A 16,862-nucleotide genomic window follows, 5' to 3' on the forward strand; every position below is an offset into this window, starting at 1 on the left:
TATAGGCCAGAGAAAACGGGGTAAGTAAGCGATCTGGCTCTGGATGCAGACAGCAGAGAAGGCCAAGCTGGAGGGGAGACTTGCTCATGGTCTCCAGTCAGCTTTTAAAAGTATGGTTGGCTTAAGAGGTGGGCAAGATTAAACTCTGAGGAAATGAAAGCAACTTCACTAAGCTTCTCTTTGTCCCACAATAGTGTGGCAAGAGAAGGAAATGTCACAGAAAATGACATATTTCCTTCTGGTCATTTTACTTCTAGATTCTAATCTAGAATCTGCCAGAAAAAAAAAAGAACTAGCAAGAGAATATAAACCAAAAGGCAAGTATTTAGCATGAGAAATGTATATTCATCATGCCTGTGGTGTATATGTTGGGGTGTCAGGGGAGAACTGCATGTTCAGGAAGCTACAGCACAAAGACCAGAGCTCTTCCCTTTGTCTTCCTCTCTTCAAAAAAGCATGACACAGGCTTTTGGGGGCAAGGCCTCTCTGGAAAGACAGAGAAGGGGCACCCTAAAGAGCGATCTTTGCTAAGGAAACTGAGGTACCATCTGTCTGGCTCTGTTGGGACTGGCTTAGGTCTTTGTGGCTCCACTCCAGCTTTAGAATCTGAACAGGAGATGAGGTGGTCTCCTGAGAAGTCTGTTGATAATACCATGATCCAGTCCCCATAGGAGACTGGCTCTAAGTTAGCCAAGGGCAACAAGAAATAGGGCGAAAGGCACTGGGCTCCACAGGTAGAGCTCTGAAAGGAAACTGGAGCTCACCAAGGTTTCTTCAAGTCAAAAGGCCAGAAGCTTTCAGTGACTGATAAATCTTTAATATAAAAATTGTACAAGAATTTTGATACAAATTACAAGAGGTATTTGGACAAAATATGAATAAAATTCCATTTACATCCCCAAACCCTTATGCATTTTATGCAAAAGACATACTGTAGACAGTTATAGTACAGAAAATACAACGAAGGAAATAGTAAATAAACAATTTCAATTACCTTAGACTACTAATAGAAACAAACCACAAAGTTAAACAAAAACAAAACCCTCGATTAAAATACATACAGTATTCATGAAGCTACCGACGTCACCAATTATTAGGTCGGGGATGCAAGCTGTCCCATCTCTTGGTGCAGTTGCCTTTCCTGATACGGATTTTGGTCCTACCACAGGCTGGGTAGAAGAGACCTTATGCAAATGAGAACAGAAACAAAGAGGACCAAACCTCTAAAGTCTAAGTTAGAACGAGACATAATCTGGTTAACAGTTCCTTTTCCTCAAGATATTTCAATTTCCTTCATCCATGGATAAAGTATATATCCACATCCATTCCATATGGAATATAAAAGCTGAATCTAATGCTTTTGTTCTTAGAGATGAAATAGAAGGTTTGGGCAGGAGTGGGGGGCGGGGGGATTCCATATTCTCTTAGCCAAGTGAGGGACCTCACCACAACCCAAAGACCCACGTCTTGCCCAGTTTCTCTATCTTCCTTGTCCCACGACCCACACTGAGCTCTTCCACAGCTCTTGAAACTGGTGGGATGAGGGAAGTTTTCTCTTGAGACAGGAGAACCAAAGTTTGCACAGGAAAGTGAGTGTACTGTATACAAAGAATCCTAGTCCTATCTTGTTAATACATACTACTAGAACATCTCATTTGCTTAACTCATGTTATGTAAACCTGGGCAGGGTAGAACACACACATATCGAGAGTGATCAAAACCAGGCCAAGGGAGGGAGTGTTCTACCCACTTGCCCTAGAAAAGATTTATTTGTTTTTTTTTGTTTGTTTGTTTTTTCTTTTGGGAGGGGAGTGGGTAAAGAGCAAGAGTGAGGGTAGGAGAGACACAGAGGAGATCAAGACAGGCAATGAGAAGAATGAAGGACTCTGTACAAAGACATGCAAAAATGCTCCAAGCACAGTATGAATTTAAAAGAATAAACAGTTAGTCTTGGTTTTATACATCTCGTGAACCTATTAACTCAGCCCATTGGCCAGGAGTTCAGGAGCATCGTGCCTTGTGAATCAGGGCTTACAGAAGCCACTGTGCTGATTCAGGAATGGGTAGGGGGATGCTTCATCTCCTAGCAAAGAAGAGGCAGGAAAGTTAGTGCCACAAAGACAGTGCCTGGTCAGTTCACCGTGCAGGGCAGGTGGGAGAACAAGACAGGCCTGCAGTTTTCACCTTCTTGAAAACCTTCCCAGAGCCAGCAGACTAGAGCTCTCTCCCACACAGGGGTCTCCTCAAAGCATCCTCTCTACCCTTGAATACCACAACAGAAGTGGGCAGAGCCGGTTAATAATTGATGCCTTTGCCGTATTAGACGTGTCATATTAGTCAGCATCACATTTGGCAACAGGAAGCCTTATAAAATCTTGGTATAACACTTAGATTCTCTCTATCTTGAAGAAATATACTTTTATACTATCTACTTCTCTCCGTTTCTGTTAAAATACCATTTTCTGTTCTTCCTTCCCTTCAACAATTTTTAGCTAAAGAAAGCATTATGACTATAAAATGTCCTATGTATCCCCATTACTCAGAGTTCAGGGGACAAAGCTAGTATTAGCTTGCAGAATTTGTGCAATTTTGGCAACTGAGTTTTTAATTACAACTTTATTAAGATGTTTGGTAACTGCTTATTATAAATACACATGAGGGAAACTAAAAACAAAAGTCAACACACTGTCTTTACTCAGACCCGAAGTCCTTTTTCAAAGTGCTTTTCTCTTCAGTCCTCAGACTGGTTCACGAAGTGACTTAGCACAGTGTTGTCAACATCAACCCGATGTTACTTGTCCCCAAACTATCTTCCTTTCCTTGCAAATCTACAACAAAGACACACCTCCATGTGTCACTCTCAGTTGACTAAAACCTTACTTGGAATGTGACTGCTTATAGCAGTGTCTGCCATAGGAGTTAGGAGGAACTTCCAACTCTCTCAGCCATGCAGAAGGTGCGCAAATACAGCCCTCATTTCATTTTACCCAAACTAGCCACTATTGACCATCTTCTAAGTCTTCCTGAACTTAGAAATAGCCAACACAACACATTATCTGAGTCCAGGTATTCTGGGACGTAACATTTTCACCATCCTTCCTTCAAGTCTCTGCTCTCTTGATTTTGTAAATCTCACACTATCCTTGTATCTCTCCCAAATTCTTAAAATGGAGATTTTTGTCTTTCAAATCTAAGATCTTCACTGTTTTAATGGCTACAGTTCAAAGAATAGAGCCTTATTTTACTCTGATTGTCAGCTCTGTTTGGCAAACAAAGGTTCATCCATCTTTGTAAATATGGATTTGGAGTCCGTTATTGAAAGATACATGTGTACATTTAGCAAATGGTTTCATGCCAAAGATTTAAGTTTCCCCAGTGTTTTTTAGCCACCATTCATAAGCAGTTTGTTTACAACACACATACACACACACACACTTCTTGACCAGGAAGGAAAGTATTTTAATCCTTTCCTTACAGAATATGGGCAACCTCCTCTTATTTGTGCAGGGAAATTTTCTCCAATTGCATGACCACACTCAACACTTCCCAAATGGATGGGCATGGGATTGAATTACTACTTCAAAGTAACAGAGAACAGTCAGTCACTTTCTACTGACCCTTATGTAAGAAGTCATCTGTCCACTTAATAGCTGGGGAGAGTGCATGGAAGCAGCCTCCAGCTTCCTAAACACACAGTAGTTGTGCATACGTGCTTGGAGGAAAGAGACAGGGAGGTGGGGGAGAGAGAGGATGACAGGAAGAGGCAGGAGAGATGGAGGAGGCAGGCTGATTGTGAATGATGGTGTACAGCAGGCAACTGGTGGGAAAGCCTGGCCCTCTACTCAATTTCCCCTTCACCAGGGATAAACAGGCAATTACGCATCCTTTTATAGTTGATGGCCAAGTGCTGAACTGGAAAGCACACTATTAGTTTGTGTCCCTTCAGGGCCAGGGCAATAAGTAGCCAAGAGAACTGGGGCTGAAGCAGAGAGGGTGTTGTCTGCTGTTAGTGTGACAGTCTTGTCAGCAGTGTTCACATTACTGGAAGGTAATAAAGTGACAAGTACGTTATTAGAAAGATATGAGGTGAAATTGAACCAAAGCTTCTTGCTGCTCAGCCCTGGCTTTCGCCTTTCCTCTGTAATGGTCCGCTATTTGTTACAATCTGAGCCTCGTCCTCAACCCTGTATAATTTTTTTCCCTGCAATAAAGGTCAAGTGAATTTACAAGAACACTTTGGAGAAGAATAAAGACAGTCTTATGATAACTGTAGTGTGCTGCTTCATAAGCTTTATATATATTACATATATAACATATATATAACATAGAATATATATTATATATATAATGAACAATAGCATTCAGTCTGGTGTACTTGTAAAAATGCCCAACTCTTTAAGTCCTGTTATTAGGCATTTGGGATTTTAAAAAACAGCCCCCCCCCAAAGATACTATCTGTCAGCCAATTATTGCAGAAGGGCTGTAAGAATAATTTTGTGTAAATTGTGGGACGACCAAGGAAGGATAAGTGACCAGGAGGAGGGAGACTGAATGTGTGGGCAGGAGCATTGAAAAGGACCGACCTCCTGGCCCGCTGTAAAAGTGGGAGCTACAGTGATCCCTCTCCGAGGACAGGAACGGTGGACATGAGCCTGGGACATATCAGCTATATTTTAACAAGGTCAGGAATAAGAATGTTAAAATTCTGAGGGAAATATGAAACTAGTTACCTCTGTGCCTCAACTTCCATGTTGATCACAAGGTCATCAGTCACACGGTTTTGTGATCACAACTTTCTAGGATGCTACAGCACCTGGATAAAGAGCACTTGCAACTTCATCTCTCATTGCCACTCAAGTGTGGGTTTGCTTACTGGCCTTTTAACCTAGGTGACTTCTCTGTCTTTGTGGTCCCAAGGGAACCCTGGCTATTACTTCGTTCTCAATAACAATAATAATCATAATAACAATAAAAAACCTCACATCTGCCCATTTTGCCAATCCTGACCCATTAGGAACTTCTTAAGATATTAAGTCCTCCCACGGTGTATGCAGTGACTCACCTGGTCACAGGGAACTCTGCAGGATATCAGAGGATGTGTTGGCGCCCACTACAAGGCAGAGCTGACTTAGATTTTTCTCCTGAACAAACACTTGTAATGCATTGGCTGTTTTCAGCTACACTCAAGCCAGGACCAGAGCCAGTTCTATCTGTTCTACAAGAACTGCAGCCTCTCCAGTGTTTTGTTTGTTTTGCCTTATCTTGCTCTCTTTACTCAGTTAGATCCCTCCTGCTAAAAACAAAGACTGGGAGAAAAAGAGAAAAATCCACTAATTTAAATATTTCTAGTTTGGAGAAAGGCAAATTAAATTTGTTATAATTTTGAAAAGCTCTGAAGAGCAGGGTGTGGTCACAGATGGGAGCCTGTCTCTCTCCTGGGCATCTTGTTCCTTTACAATAGATGCTAGACATCTTAGGGCAGGTGGATTCTATTTACTGTCATTCAACCTAACACAATGCCTGCATACTAGATGTGATCAAGGGTCGCTCAGGTATGCTGTGCCCATCTCAGTCTGATTATTGGCTTGTCTGTGTTTGAACTGCCGAGGGTCCTCCCTCGTTCTCATCTATGTGCTTGGCATATATCTATGGAGAACACAGAGAGGAGAAAGACGCCATTTTATTATGTGGCATGTATGATTTCTCCCGAGTCCAATGGAGGGTATGCTTCTTACCATTCTTCATAGAGTCAGACCCTCTCTTTCCAAACAAAGTGTACACTAACTGACTATAACTGGTTAGATGTCTCTCTCCCTCCTCTTACTGGAAAGTCATGACTAATGAAGTCACACCACTGGGTCAGTGACACTGATTTCTAGAAAGAAGCTAGCCATGTTCAGAAGGAAAATGCTTATATGTTTAAACCTTAAGAAGGATCAGAACGACCAGGGCAGTTGAACTAAGACTGGGGACGAGCTCCATGGAGCTGGTTTATTTCAATACAATTACTAGCGGAAGGGTGTCGGGCTCTTTCCCCATGTTTCCAAAGCCAGATTACTTATTATCTATCTCTTTCCTTGCTGTCTTCCTTCCACTCCACAACATGCAGATATTCCCCAAAGTGGACACAACCTTTCTAATATTTACAAAACCATAGTTTAAAGTGACCAAAACAGTATACTTCAACATCAGCTGGAGAACATGCATAACTAATATCGCCTAATTCTGTACTCATGAGCAAACTTGAAAGCAAAAACCAATCAAATGGGAGAAAGCTATTTGGATGAAGACTTATGTTCATATTAATTGTCAGCTAGAAAAAGATGGATGTAGCTAGAAACTGTCTAGTGACAGGGAACTTTTATGAACAAATAAACGGGTTGGAATGGGCAGAGATGAAGAGCTTGCCTGGTCTCTCCATACCATCCTCTGCATGGAAACCCTGGAGAAACACCAGTTTAGTGAACACACTTGCCACTCAGGCACACCCAAGAACAAGCCATACTTTGGGAGCACAACTGTACATCTCATGGTTTAATATCTCATCACCTACATCCATCTACCTCCCCATTCCTTTTAAGCAAATGGGATTTATACTGGAACACATGGTTGTGAAAAGGCCACCCAAACAATTGGGAATGTGAGAAACAAAAGTAGTGGCTAATAAGGGTACACTTAGAAAGTGCCAGTTGCCTGGTTTCTAGCTCCATTTCTGTCAAACAGGCACACACTCATGTTTCCTAGCAAGAACATCATCTTCAATCTTATCACTCTTGTACCTTTTTGACCTGGCCAGACATTAGCCAGGTGTGTGGCAAGTGACAAATGCTTCTCCTGAGCCTGGTTTGAAGGCTGATGTGACCTCCTGACAGCTAGGTGACTCACTCGGGACCACCGTTTACTTGGCGTCCACTCAAACAGACTAACTACTGAGTTTTGTAGAGATGAATTCGCACATCTCTAAGAATGTAACACTTGAAAGTTGTTCCAACACAGATGCTTATTAATGTTCAGAAAACAAGGTGTGGTTTAGTCTACACACACTCCAAAGCAGTTTCCATAATTTCTGCTGAGATTGTAACAATGTGTTTCAATCCTCTTTGAATCCAGCACTTGGTAACCGGCAACAGCACAATATAGAGAATGGCTAAGAGGATGGAATGTTGCAAACAAATGTTCATTATTCTAGTTCAATCTTTCACAAACATACTGTACAGAGTCTTACATGTTATAAAACGAAGGGACACATGTTTGTTCAGTTTAAGATGATAACAAAGCAAAGCAACTAAGGTTTGGGACGATCAAAGGGACAAGGAAACAGAAACCGTTACTACTAATTCCTCAGCTTTTACCGTAAACATTTTGCATTTAATAGACACTGTGTGTGATAAGTTTCTTCTGCCCTGTCCTCCAGGTGGAATAAATGAAGAAGCAAGCAGAGCCCATGGCTGCTTCAGGAGACAAAGATAAAGCCTTAGGAACACTTCGCTTATCTCTAATAGTCTACTGCTCAGAAATTCTGAAAAATAAAAAAACTCCGGAACCCCCCAATGAATGATCCTTAATTTTGGAAAAAACAAATAAATACTGTGAGGTACAATAAATCGCACAGGAATAATAACAGAAACATAACGACACCTTCCTTTGGCAAATGTAACGGAAGTGAATGCTGATGCGAACACAGAAAAAATTTTTACAAAACATGAAAAATAGAAATGATATGAAAAAATGGAAATGAAGGGTGTTTCTTAGTTTTACACTTATGGGAGAAATGTTTGAGGCCATGAAATGAAGAAAAGACATACATTCTTTCTATTATGTAGGTTGACAAAATACTAGTGTTTACCCCCCACTCTACCCTACCCCGAAAGGAAAAAAAGACAATAAAAAAAAAAAAAAACCCAGTCCACAAGCACACCCCAGCAGTTCTGGCTACATATGAAGTTGAGTAAATATCCTCATTTAGTCAGTATGCTGTGGTAGCCGAGGCAGCCGATGTGGTTAACCAGCTCAGGCAACACGTGTAAACATCAGAAACAAAACAAAACAAAAAGGTTCGGAGCAGGCTCCTCTCCACCCCTCCTTGTTCTCATTCTCAATTGCTTGGTTTCAGGCTTGCTTTCATTGCTCTGACAAATTCGTGTGGGGAAACACAAAACACTATGCAGGGAGACCCTGTCTTCCTCTCTCCTTCTGCTGCCTGGAGAAGAGTGCTGCTCAATTCAAGTTCAGCATGTGCATTCAGAGTTTCCACGAAGCACTGCTGGGGGGCTTTGATTTTGTCTATTAAGCATGCCTGACTTGCAGCACTACTACAGATTTTGCGACAAACAAACAACAGACCAACCAGCTTAGACTTTCTTTCTTTTCAAAGGACAAGGGTTAGGGACTTAGAAGTGAGTGTTCAGTCCTTTACTGTATGCAGCTTCGTTCCTTTAGTGAGTAATCTGGGCTACTGTGTCCCAAAATATTATCCTGCCTCTACAAAAGAAATGCCTTGGCTCTTTTACACCGCGGTATTTTGTTTTCTGTGATTTAGCGTGTACAGAGGAAGGATGCAATGTTGATTCTAATAGCATTCGGCACTCAAAAGAATCACCGTGTGTGTGTGTGTGTGTGTGTGTGTGTGTGTGTGTGTGTGTGTGTTTTAAGTGGTTTTCTGGTGGCCAAAGAGTTGGCATGTGATTATGTTGAGTGACTAATTGTATTTTCTTTTCTGGAAACTTGTGCAAAGTTGGCAGTTTTGTGTTAACATGAATACTTTTTGTTTGGCATTTGTGCCCTTTACTGACCAGACCATTTTTATACAAGTGGGTTGTTTTAAAAAGAAAGATACTCATTGAAGTATGGCGGTAATTTACGGGTAAAAGCAAGCATGGGTATTACACATCCCCTGTAGTGTATGAACAAAGTGCATGACTGGATTTACATACTAGTACAGGACATTTAAAAAAATCAGATCTGTGCTGTGAAGCATGCCAGCACATCTTTACCACTATATCTAACAGGTAGTAAAAACAAGACCATGTTTTATTTTTTGTTTTTTTGTTTTTTTTTAAAGAAAATGTGCATTAATGCTAACAAAAATGAATAGAACTAGCCAGCAAACTATTTATTTCCTGCGTATCTAACAGCTGGATGTAACTGTCAAAATTAAAGAAGGGTTAAACAACCATCAATACAATTGCTTTACATCATTGGCCTCTCAAGGCTAAATATTTACAGGTGAATCTGCCATGCTTTAATTAAAGATTCTCTCAAAACCTTAAGGTTCACAAAAGACAACTATAAGAAGTTCCTTTTTGTTTCTTTTCTCTTTTTTCCCTTTTATTTATTTATTTATTTATTTATTTTTTGCAGGCAACAGTCATAGGTACAACAAAATGTCTCTTTGGAGAAGACCAAGAATTATTCTATCAAAATTGTGTGTTGTGTTTGTGTGTGTGTGTGTGTGTGTGTGTGTGTGTGTGTGCGTGCGCTGAAAAGGGCACTCTGTTTTTACCCCAAGTAAAAGATCCACCCTCTCCCAAACCTATAAAGGAAAAAGAAAAAAATTTCAAAAGCACCTAGTATTTATCATTTTTATCTAAAGAAAAGAATATATGTGTGTGCACAGTGTAGACACAGAGGCATACATATGTACACACACATATGTGCCCCGCTACGGAAGCACACACTGGCTATGGCAGTTCAAACATGTAGGCCATCTGGTGAGAGCTGGCATGTGGAGTGTCCATTCTGGGACTAATCTATTGAAGTGAAGGGGAGGTTCTTGTGGAGATTGGGGTTCTGACTGTGCCTGTTTCGGCTTCGCACAGAGGAGAACATCATGTTACAGCCGGGGACTTTGCACTTGTGCATCTCTCGCAAATGCACAGTTTTGTAGTGGACCCGCAGGGTCCCCTTGTTGCTGTACATTTTGTGGCAAATGTTGCACATGATCCCACCATTGCTCCCAGACAAACTGCTGAACATAAGAGATCCTGAAACTTCAGCCCCGAGGCTGCCAGGGAGGGTGGGGGTCTCGGCTTTGTGAGCGGATTCCCCACTGTCACTCGCACCATCGATGTCGTCAAGAAGAATCCCCTCGTCACTGCCTGCATCGGACTCTCTGGAGGAATGGATACTGCTGCTGGACTGGAGGCTGGAGGTGGTACTCAGGTCAAGGACCATGTAGTCCTCCGCCATGCCTCTCCCATACCCATTCAGGTGGGAGTCTTCTGTCCCTGCGGGAGAGGAGGCATCTTCCCTGACATCGAGCCCCAGAGGGTGCTGGGCACCATAGATCTTCATCAAAAATTCATCCCGGAGGTCCTTGCTAAGGGAGGGCTGCGTTGAGTCCAGGCCCATGTCATCGAGTTCTTTGGTCAACAGTTTACGATGCAGATTTATGTTGGCACTGTGTCTAGGAAAAGAAGAGGGAAGGGGGGAGGTGCACAGGGAGTGGGGAGGGGTGAGAAAAAGGAGAGCATTTTAAAATTGATTCAACTTTCATTAAGCACCAAATAAGCACATTCATTCCTAATTACACCATTAGAAAAGCAAGCATTCCCCTCCATCCTCAGGATCTGGGAGTGAGTGCAGGTGGGAGGTGCAAAAGGGGGACTTTCCATTAACGTGATTTTTATGAATAAGCTCTTCAAGCGCAGGATGAATGCAAACCCTGGCACTCTTTTCTCAATGGCTGTTCCGTTAGTGCGCCAGCCACAGAGGACCTCGCAGCAGACAGCTTATACATTAGATAAGTGCAGGAGAATAAACACGAAACAGGGTAAAAGAATGGAAATTCTCTCCTTCTCTAAGTGGCATAGTCTAAATGTACTTAAAATTGGAAAATAACAGCAAATAAAGCGTTTCTGGTGCAGCACATACTGTGTAAAAAGATCAGCATTTTCAAAAAGTAAATGGTCTACACAATTTAGGTTTAACTTAAAAAAAATTTCCTCCTCACTCTCCTGTATTTCATATTTAAAGTTAAAAAAAAAGTCTTAGCAAATTAGTGAGCTCAAATAGTTAAGAGATCCTTTCTGAAACCTATTTGGAATCCCAGTCGAATCTAATAACAAAATACATTTACTTTTTTCAAAAGTTACTACATTTTATAGTATTGAACTGTCTTCATAAAATAATGCTACTTCAAGGTTTAATTCTTTAAAGCATAAGCTAATAAATTATTTTCTAAAATATACAACCCCTACCTCCCCCCATAACAAATCTACAAGGATAAAATTAACGCACAATACGTTAAAAAAAAAAAAATCAAGCACCATGACATATTCCCTTTATTTGACAAACAGAGCCCTTACTGTGACAAGCAAAACCTCACTGAAAGCTTTGCTTGTGTTTAAAAGGGTGAGATTCACCCCCAGAGCATCTACAGGGACCTCACTTGAAAAGCCCATGTCACTGTTTATCTGAAAACATTGCCTTTGTATTTACATCCCCCATTGACTTTTAAAGTGCCCTTGGGCATATACCTCTCTCCACCTGCAAACGCTCAGATGTTTGCCAAGTCCCTAAATTGAAAGTTACCCTCCAAAAAATAAAGTGATATAGAAACAAGAAATAAAATTTCCCAGCAGTGGAAGCTGGGCATCTTAGAGAAGTTAATTGTGATAGCAGAAACGACCTAAATGGCCAGCATTAAGCTCAGGAAACCTCCTACTAATAATGAAAAGTCACTGCAATTGGCACCAAGTATAGCGAACATTTCCTAGAGATGTGTGAGAGGTATGTGCCTCCGGGACCAGAAAGGAGGGAGAGGTGTCCCACCTTTCCACACAAGACAATCAGCACTCGGGTTGAGGGACAGAGCGGGGCAGCCCTCTCCACACAAGACAATCAGCACTCGGGTTGAGGGGCAGAGGGGGGCAGCCCTCTCCACACTGCACTTGGGAAGGCTGAGCTTACCTTGTGACAATAAGATCAGCTTTCTAATCTTTTGCTAAATCGATCACAAAAGAAAGCAAGAATGAGAGACAGAGAGAGAGAGAAAGAGAAAGAGAGGGAGAAAGAGAGAGAGAAAACAAATTCACATTCTAGACATCCGGTTTTTAAAAACTTAAACAATAAAATAGGGATTTAAATTGTCTGATCACAAAATTATTTTCTGTCATAAGTGATCATCGGTATGTTGTCTTGATTTTCAGATCACCTGAATATTCCAAAAACCATAAATCAAATTAGCTAAAACCAAATTTACAGTATCAGCATCATCCATAAATGAGTTCCAAACAGATGCATGCAGTGTGCGGATGTATGAATGTAGATCAACAGATGTTGTCACAACAGTCCTGTTCTGACACTCACCCTCTCCTCCTCCACCAGCCCCCTGCCCCTTGTCCCTTGTGTCAGGAGACTCAAGTGTATGCTGCTAAGCAGAGTGCAGAAAATGCCTACCGTGAAGCTTTTAGGATGGCATGTGGGGGAGACACACACCACCAGGGTTTAACAAGAAGGAATGTGGAGATAGTTAAAATGTGTATCACTCCTCTATTGATCAAACAATCTGCCAACTGTAAGTAGCCCAGGAAACCCTATCGTCACTCATTACATTTAACACCCACTCTTTCTTAGTTTCATAAGCGCACATCTGACTGTGGTCTAGACCTCTGTGCTGTTGCTCACACATCCACAGTCACTGCTTCCTAGGTTCGCTGCTGAGAAAATAACAGCCAGACACACAAAAGTTGCATCAAGACAGACTGAATAGGAAAGAAGAAATTAACATTGACAGGAGGGCACGCTGATCATGCAGAGGGACACCTCTGCCATAAGATGTCTTGTGAATTTACACATCTCCACTGATATGTTACCAGGAAGACACTTTTCTCTTCATTTCTCACATGCAGCAGAAGAGGACTGTAATCTAATTAGATGATGTACCAGCCCTCAATATCTGTCAACCAAACGATGTGCAGAAATGTGGAGACCAGCTCTGGCACTCTGCGCAACAGTGTCCCTTTTCCGCTGTCAGCAGTACTGTTGGCCTCTGCTAATATAATTACATTGACTTTTATTCAATTAAGTGCCATCCCTCGCTAACAAAAAAAAAGCTACTTTATCAATTGATTCAGGTGTAATGTAATAATAAAGATGAACTCATGGCAGTGCATTAACTCTGCTGTTCATAACTTCAGTGCATGGGTTCATTCAAGGCAGTCGATTTCCATTATGCAACCACAGTTCAAGAGAATTGATTCTTTTATGTTCATTTCTTAATCTATTTCATTTTTGTTTAATAATCTTCCCAAATGCCATATGCAAAACACATAGATGGGGGTGAGGAGAACGGGATGGGGGAAGCCTGCTGGTTCAGCCCCATGCCTGGGTCTTGGGAGCCTTCAACTGCCATGGTATTGCTGGGTTGGAAGAAAATAAGAGCAGGAAAGTCGCCTGACTGAGGTTCTTTAGCATACACTACTGGACCTGTTCCTCAGGTTAGAGTTCTCCCTCTACAGAATGGACAGAAAGCAGCACTTGGCTTTAACAAAGACCTATTGTCAGACCCTCTCATCAGTCAGTTCAAACCACTGACTGTCATAAAAAATACTGTCCTCAAGAGATTCAAAGACCTGAGGTTAATAGCCATTTGAAGAATATTACAAGTTTAATTGGATCAGCAAAACTGAAGAGGTAAAAGGAAGAAAGACAGAAAGAACTCACTACTGACAATCAGATGCTGAGAGAAAAGAAGGCCAAAGACAGGAGGGAGGCCACAGTTTGCTGTAAATAGGATGACCCCAGGACAAGGATCCCTTATCCAGGAATTTACATGCTTGTTTTAGAAAAGAAAGGAATCCAGTGTTCCAAACATTTACCTTAAGAAAAGAAGACCAATAATTTGTCAAAGTTGAGACTAAAAACATGAAAAATATAAAAAGCTGCTTCTACTTGCACATACAAAAAAAAAAAAAAAAAGGACTGAGATAAAGAATCGTGCGTACAAAGGTAAGAATTCATACACAGGCCTAAGATTGAGCCCATACTTTCAAGAACACAGATAAGTTGTAAGTCAGCTTGTGGGAGAACAAGTAGAAGCCTTGACAAAAAGGTGGTATCCAATCTGTAAGACATACAAGTCTGGCACAAGTTTTCCCCAACCCAGGGCAGAACCCAGTCATGATATAGAAGCATTTCTCCCTTGTCTGAGTAATGACAATAGTGACAGAGCAAAAGTGGAGACTCTAGTTCAAGGCACATCACAGAATGTTGGCACAAAACACTTCTCTACCCTGGGCTACGCACAGAGTTACAAATGGTCTCTGAGTTTCTGCCCTCAACATCGAATCTGCCAAAAGTTACAAACACGAAAATAAAAATATAATAAGGTTTTAGATCCAGGGCAGGGTATTAATACCTAAATTTCTGTCTTATTTGAACGGTGATTGAAAGTCTTGTCACTGGACTAAGGTGTCATGCCCTGTACTTCCATGTTTCTTGGAGGAAGCCTTACTGGTACAATTACAGAGCACAGAAGATGCATCATATGCCCAAGGACAGGGAAAGCAAGTGCTCTGGGCTGTGTTCTCTTTCCCCCTCTTGCTCAAATGCCCAAGGTGAGCTAATGCAATGTCTGACATGCAAAAATTTAACCAAAAACAGAGTTGGAGTTTGATTTTGCAATACAGGGGAAGAACAGGTGGTTTTCTTGTTAGTTGTTCATTTGATGTGGTGGTTTCTCTCACTTGTCAACCTGAGATCTGGAGAGATCTAGGATCACCTGAGAGATGAGATGGTCCTCTAAGCTTGTGTGTGTGGGTTATCTTAATTAGGTCAATTGAAGTGTGAAGATTCACCTGCAGTGGGTGGTACCATTCCCTAGGCTGTACTGCATAAAAAAGAGAAAGTAAGCTGAACTTAGGCATCTATTGTCTCTGCTTCCTGGCTGGATGCAATGCAAGCAGCCAGTTCAGGCTTTTGCTGCCCCAACTTTCCTACCATGGTTGACTATTCCTTGAACTCTGAGGTAAATAAAACTTTGCTTCATTAACGGTAAAATACTTTGACAAGTATTTTATCACAGCAACAGAAAAGTAACTAAGACAGCCAGTCAGAAAATGATTTCATAAATTCATGAATCAAGCTAATATGTTGTATAAAATGTCCAATACTTAATTCTTAATTAGTTTTGTGCCATTCCCACCTTAGTGAATTAATATTACACAATTCTTTGGTTAAAATGGAATTAAAGCTTTACTATTGATTACTTTTTGCATTTACTTTCCTGTTTCACTTTGTCATCTACCAACAATGTATGCCAAATATTCTCAATACTGTCTAAAATGATCATAGGGATACGCCCACAGAAGATGCATGCCTCTCTCTCTCTCTCTCTCTCTCTCTCTCTCTCTCTCTCTCTCTCTCTCTGTGTGTGTGTGTGTGTGTGTGTGTGTGTGTGTGTGATGGCAGTTATCCCTTGGTATCATTTAAGGATTAGTTCAGCATAAACCCCCATCCTACATTATATATTAAGTCATGTCTATATTACTTATGATTTGTATAACATCAACATTATGCAAATAGTTGTACTATATCATATAGGAAATAGTGACAATAAAAAATGTTTCTATGTGTTGGATGCTGTTGAGTACAGTCATGATTTCCCTTTAACATTTTCTGTCTGTGGTTGGTTGAATCCATGTATACAGAACTGCTAGACACGAAGTATCAGCTGTCTATGTGCATGAGGAGAGGGGAGAAAGTGAAAAAATGAATTTTTATCAAGTCTAGGAAAGTATATTCTCAGCTGAGCTGCTACAATACTGACTATTGCACTCATCAAAAGATATATTACTATTTATTAATCAATCACGTCCTTACACCTAAATGAGTTAAATGACATTTTAGCACTACCCTCTTTCTGAAAATATAAAAATAAAAACAAAACTGTAGTTGTTCCAGAATTTACACTTAAGACTCTCTCCAGACAGTCTTAATATCCTCTCCTAGCAGAGGAAGAAATCCAATGTAAAATTCTAGTGGGTAATTCTCCAATCCCCCAAAAGAAATGCATTCTTAACGCAAGAAATAAGAACTAAGCAAATTCTTGCAAATTAACAAAATATGAAACTCAGTTATTTCAACCCCTTTCAATATAAAACAAATCATCCATACTGGTCACGCAGGCAGTTCCCTCTACATTCAAATCATTCACTTGAAGATAAGCTCCCACCAAACCCTTTCGGGGATTAACTAATTTACTGCACAGATACGGCACGTCTGTTGTAATAACAGGTAGGATGTATTGGGGTCGACCATTTATCAGAATTAGACTTCTTTTCTCAATTCACAGTGAATTATGCTGCCTACACGACTCCCCTCTCTCAGAGCCTGCCATCCCCTTATGGCCCCTAACGTGGCAGGCAAACAAAATTGACAGTCTCATCTTGTCAACAAGGGGCGATTCTCTTGAGAAGCCATTTAACTTTGCAGAGGAAGCAATGTATTAATGTGCTTGTCCCAGGAATGTTAATCATCTTCAGGCTTCCGATCTAACTTTGACATGAACGAAATCACCAAATTTGTTTACTAAATGAATCGTAATATGCTAATAAGAAAGCATGACATATATGGAAAAGCCAAACAGATGGTTTGTTTACTCCACTTTGCAACTTTATAAATGCTGTAACTCTGAAGATGTTAGTGAGAATTATTGGTTTGTTGGCAGAGGCAAACATGTCTTTTGCATACAAAATTTGGCACTACAGTTAGAAAACAATTTGTCATGGCTATGGAATGCATAAAAATGTTAACACAGTGATGGCATGTGGGAGGGCAGATGGGTAGAGGGAAAATGTGTATGCTGCATGCTCAGGTTAAGTATAGAATTGATATCCAATGACAGCCTGCTCTCTAACCAT

General features: G+C 40.9%; 1 protein-coding gene across 12 annotated transcripts in view; it reads right to left on the reverse strand.

Annotated features, from left to right (window-relative positions):
* Positions 1 to 795: 795 nt before the first annotated feature.
* The window catches only part of Bnc2 (basonuclin 2), a 406,942-nt gene continuing 390,875 nt past the window's right edge, over positions 796 to 16,862 (reverse strand). For 5 of the 12 annotated variants that reach the window (XM_031377777.1, XM_031377780.1, XM_031377778.1 and 2 more), the window contains one exon: positions 796 to 10,405. In XM_031377777.1, the coding sequence (XP_031233637.1) occupies positions 9,745 to 10,405 (661 nt within the window). In that variant the 3' untranslated portion in view covers positions 796 to 9,744. Of the gene's footprint in view, positions 10,406 to 11,910; positions 11,945 to 16,862 lie in introns of those variants that run through there. The other 7 variants (XM_031377790.1, XM_031377786.1, XM_031377783.1 and 4 more) reach the window with 5 other exon arrangements.

This window comes from Mastomys coucha, unplaced genomic scaffold, assembly GCF_008632895.1.
Source record: "Mastomys coucha isolate ucsf_1 unplaced genomic scaffold, UCSF_Mcou_1 pScaffold18, whole genome shotgun sequence".
In the NCBI taxonomy this organism is placed as follows: domain Eukaryota; kingdom Metazoa; phylum Chordata; class Mammalia; order Rodentia; family Muridae; genus Mastomys; species Mastomys coucha.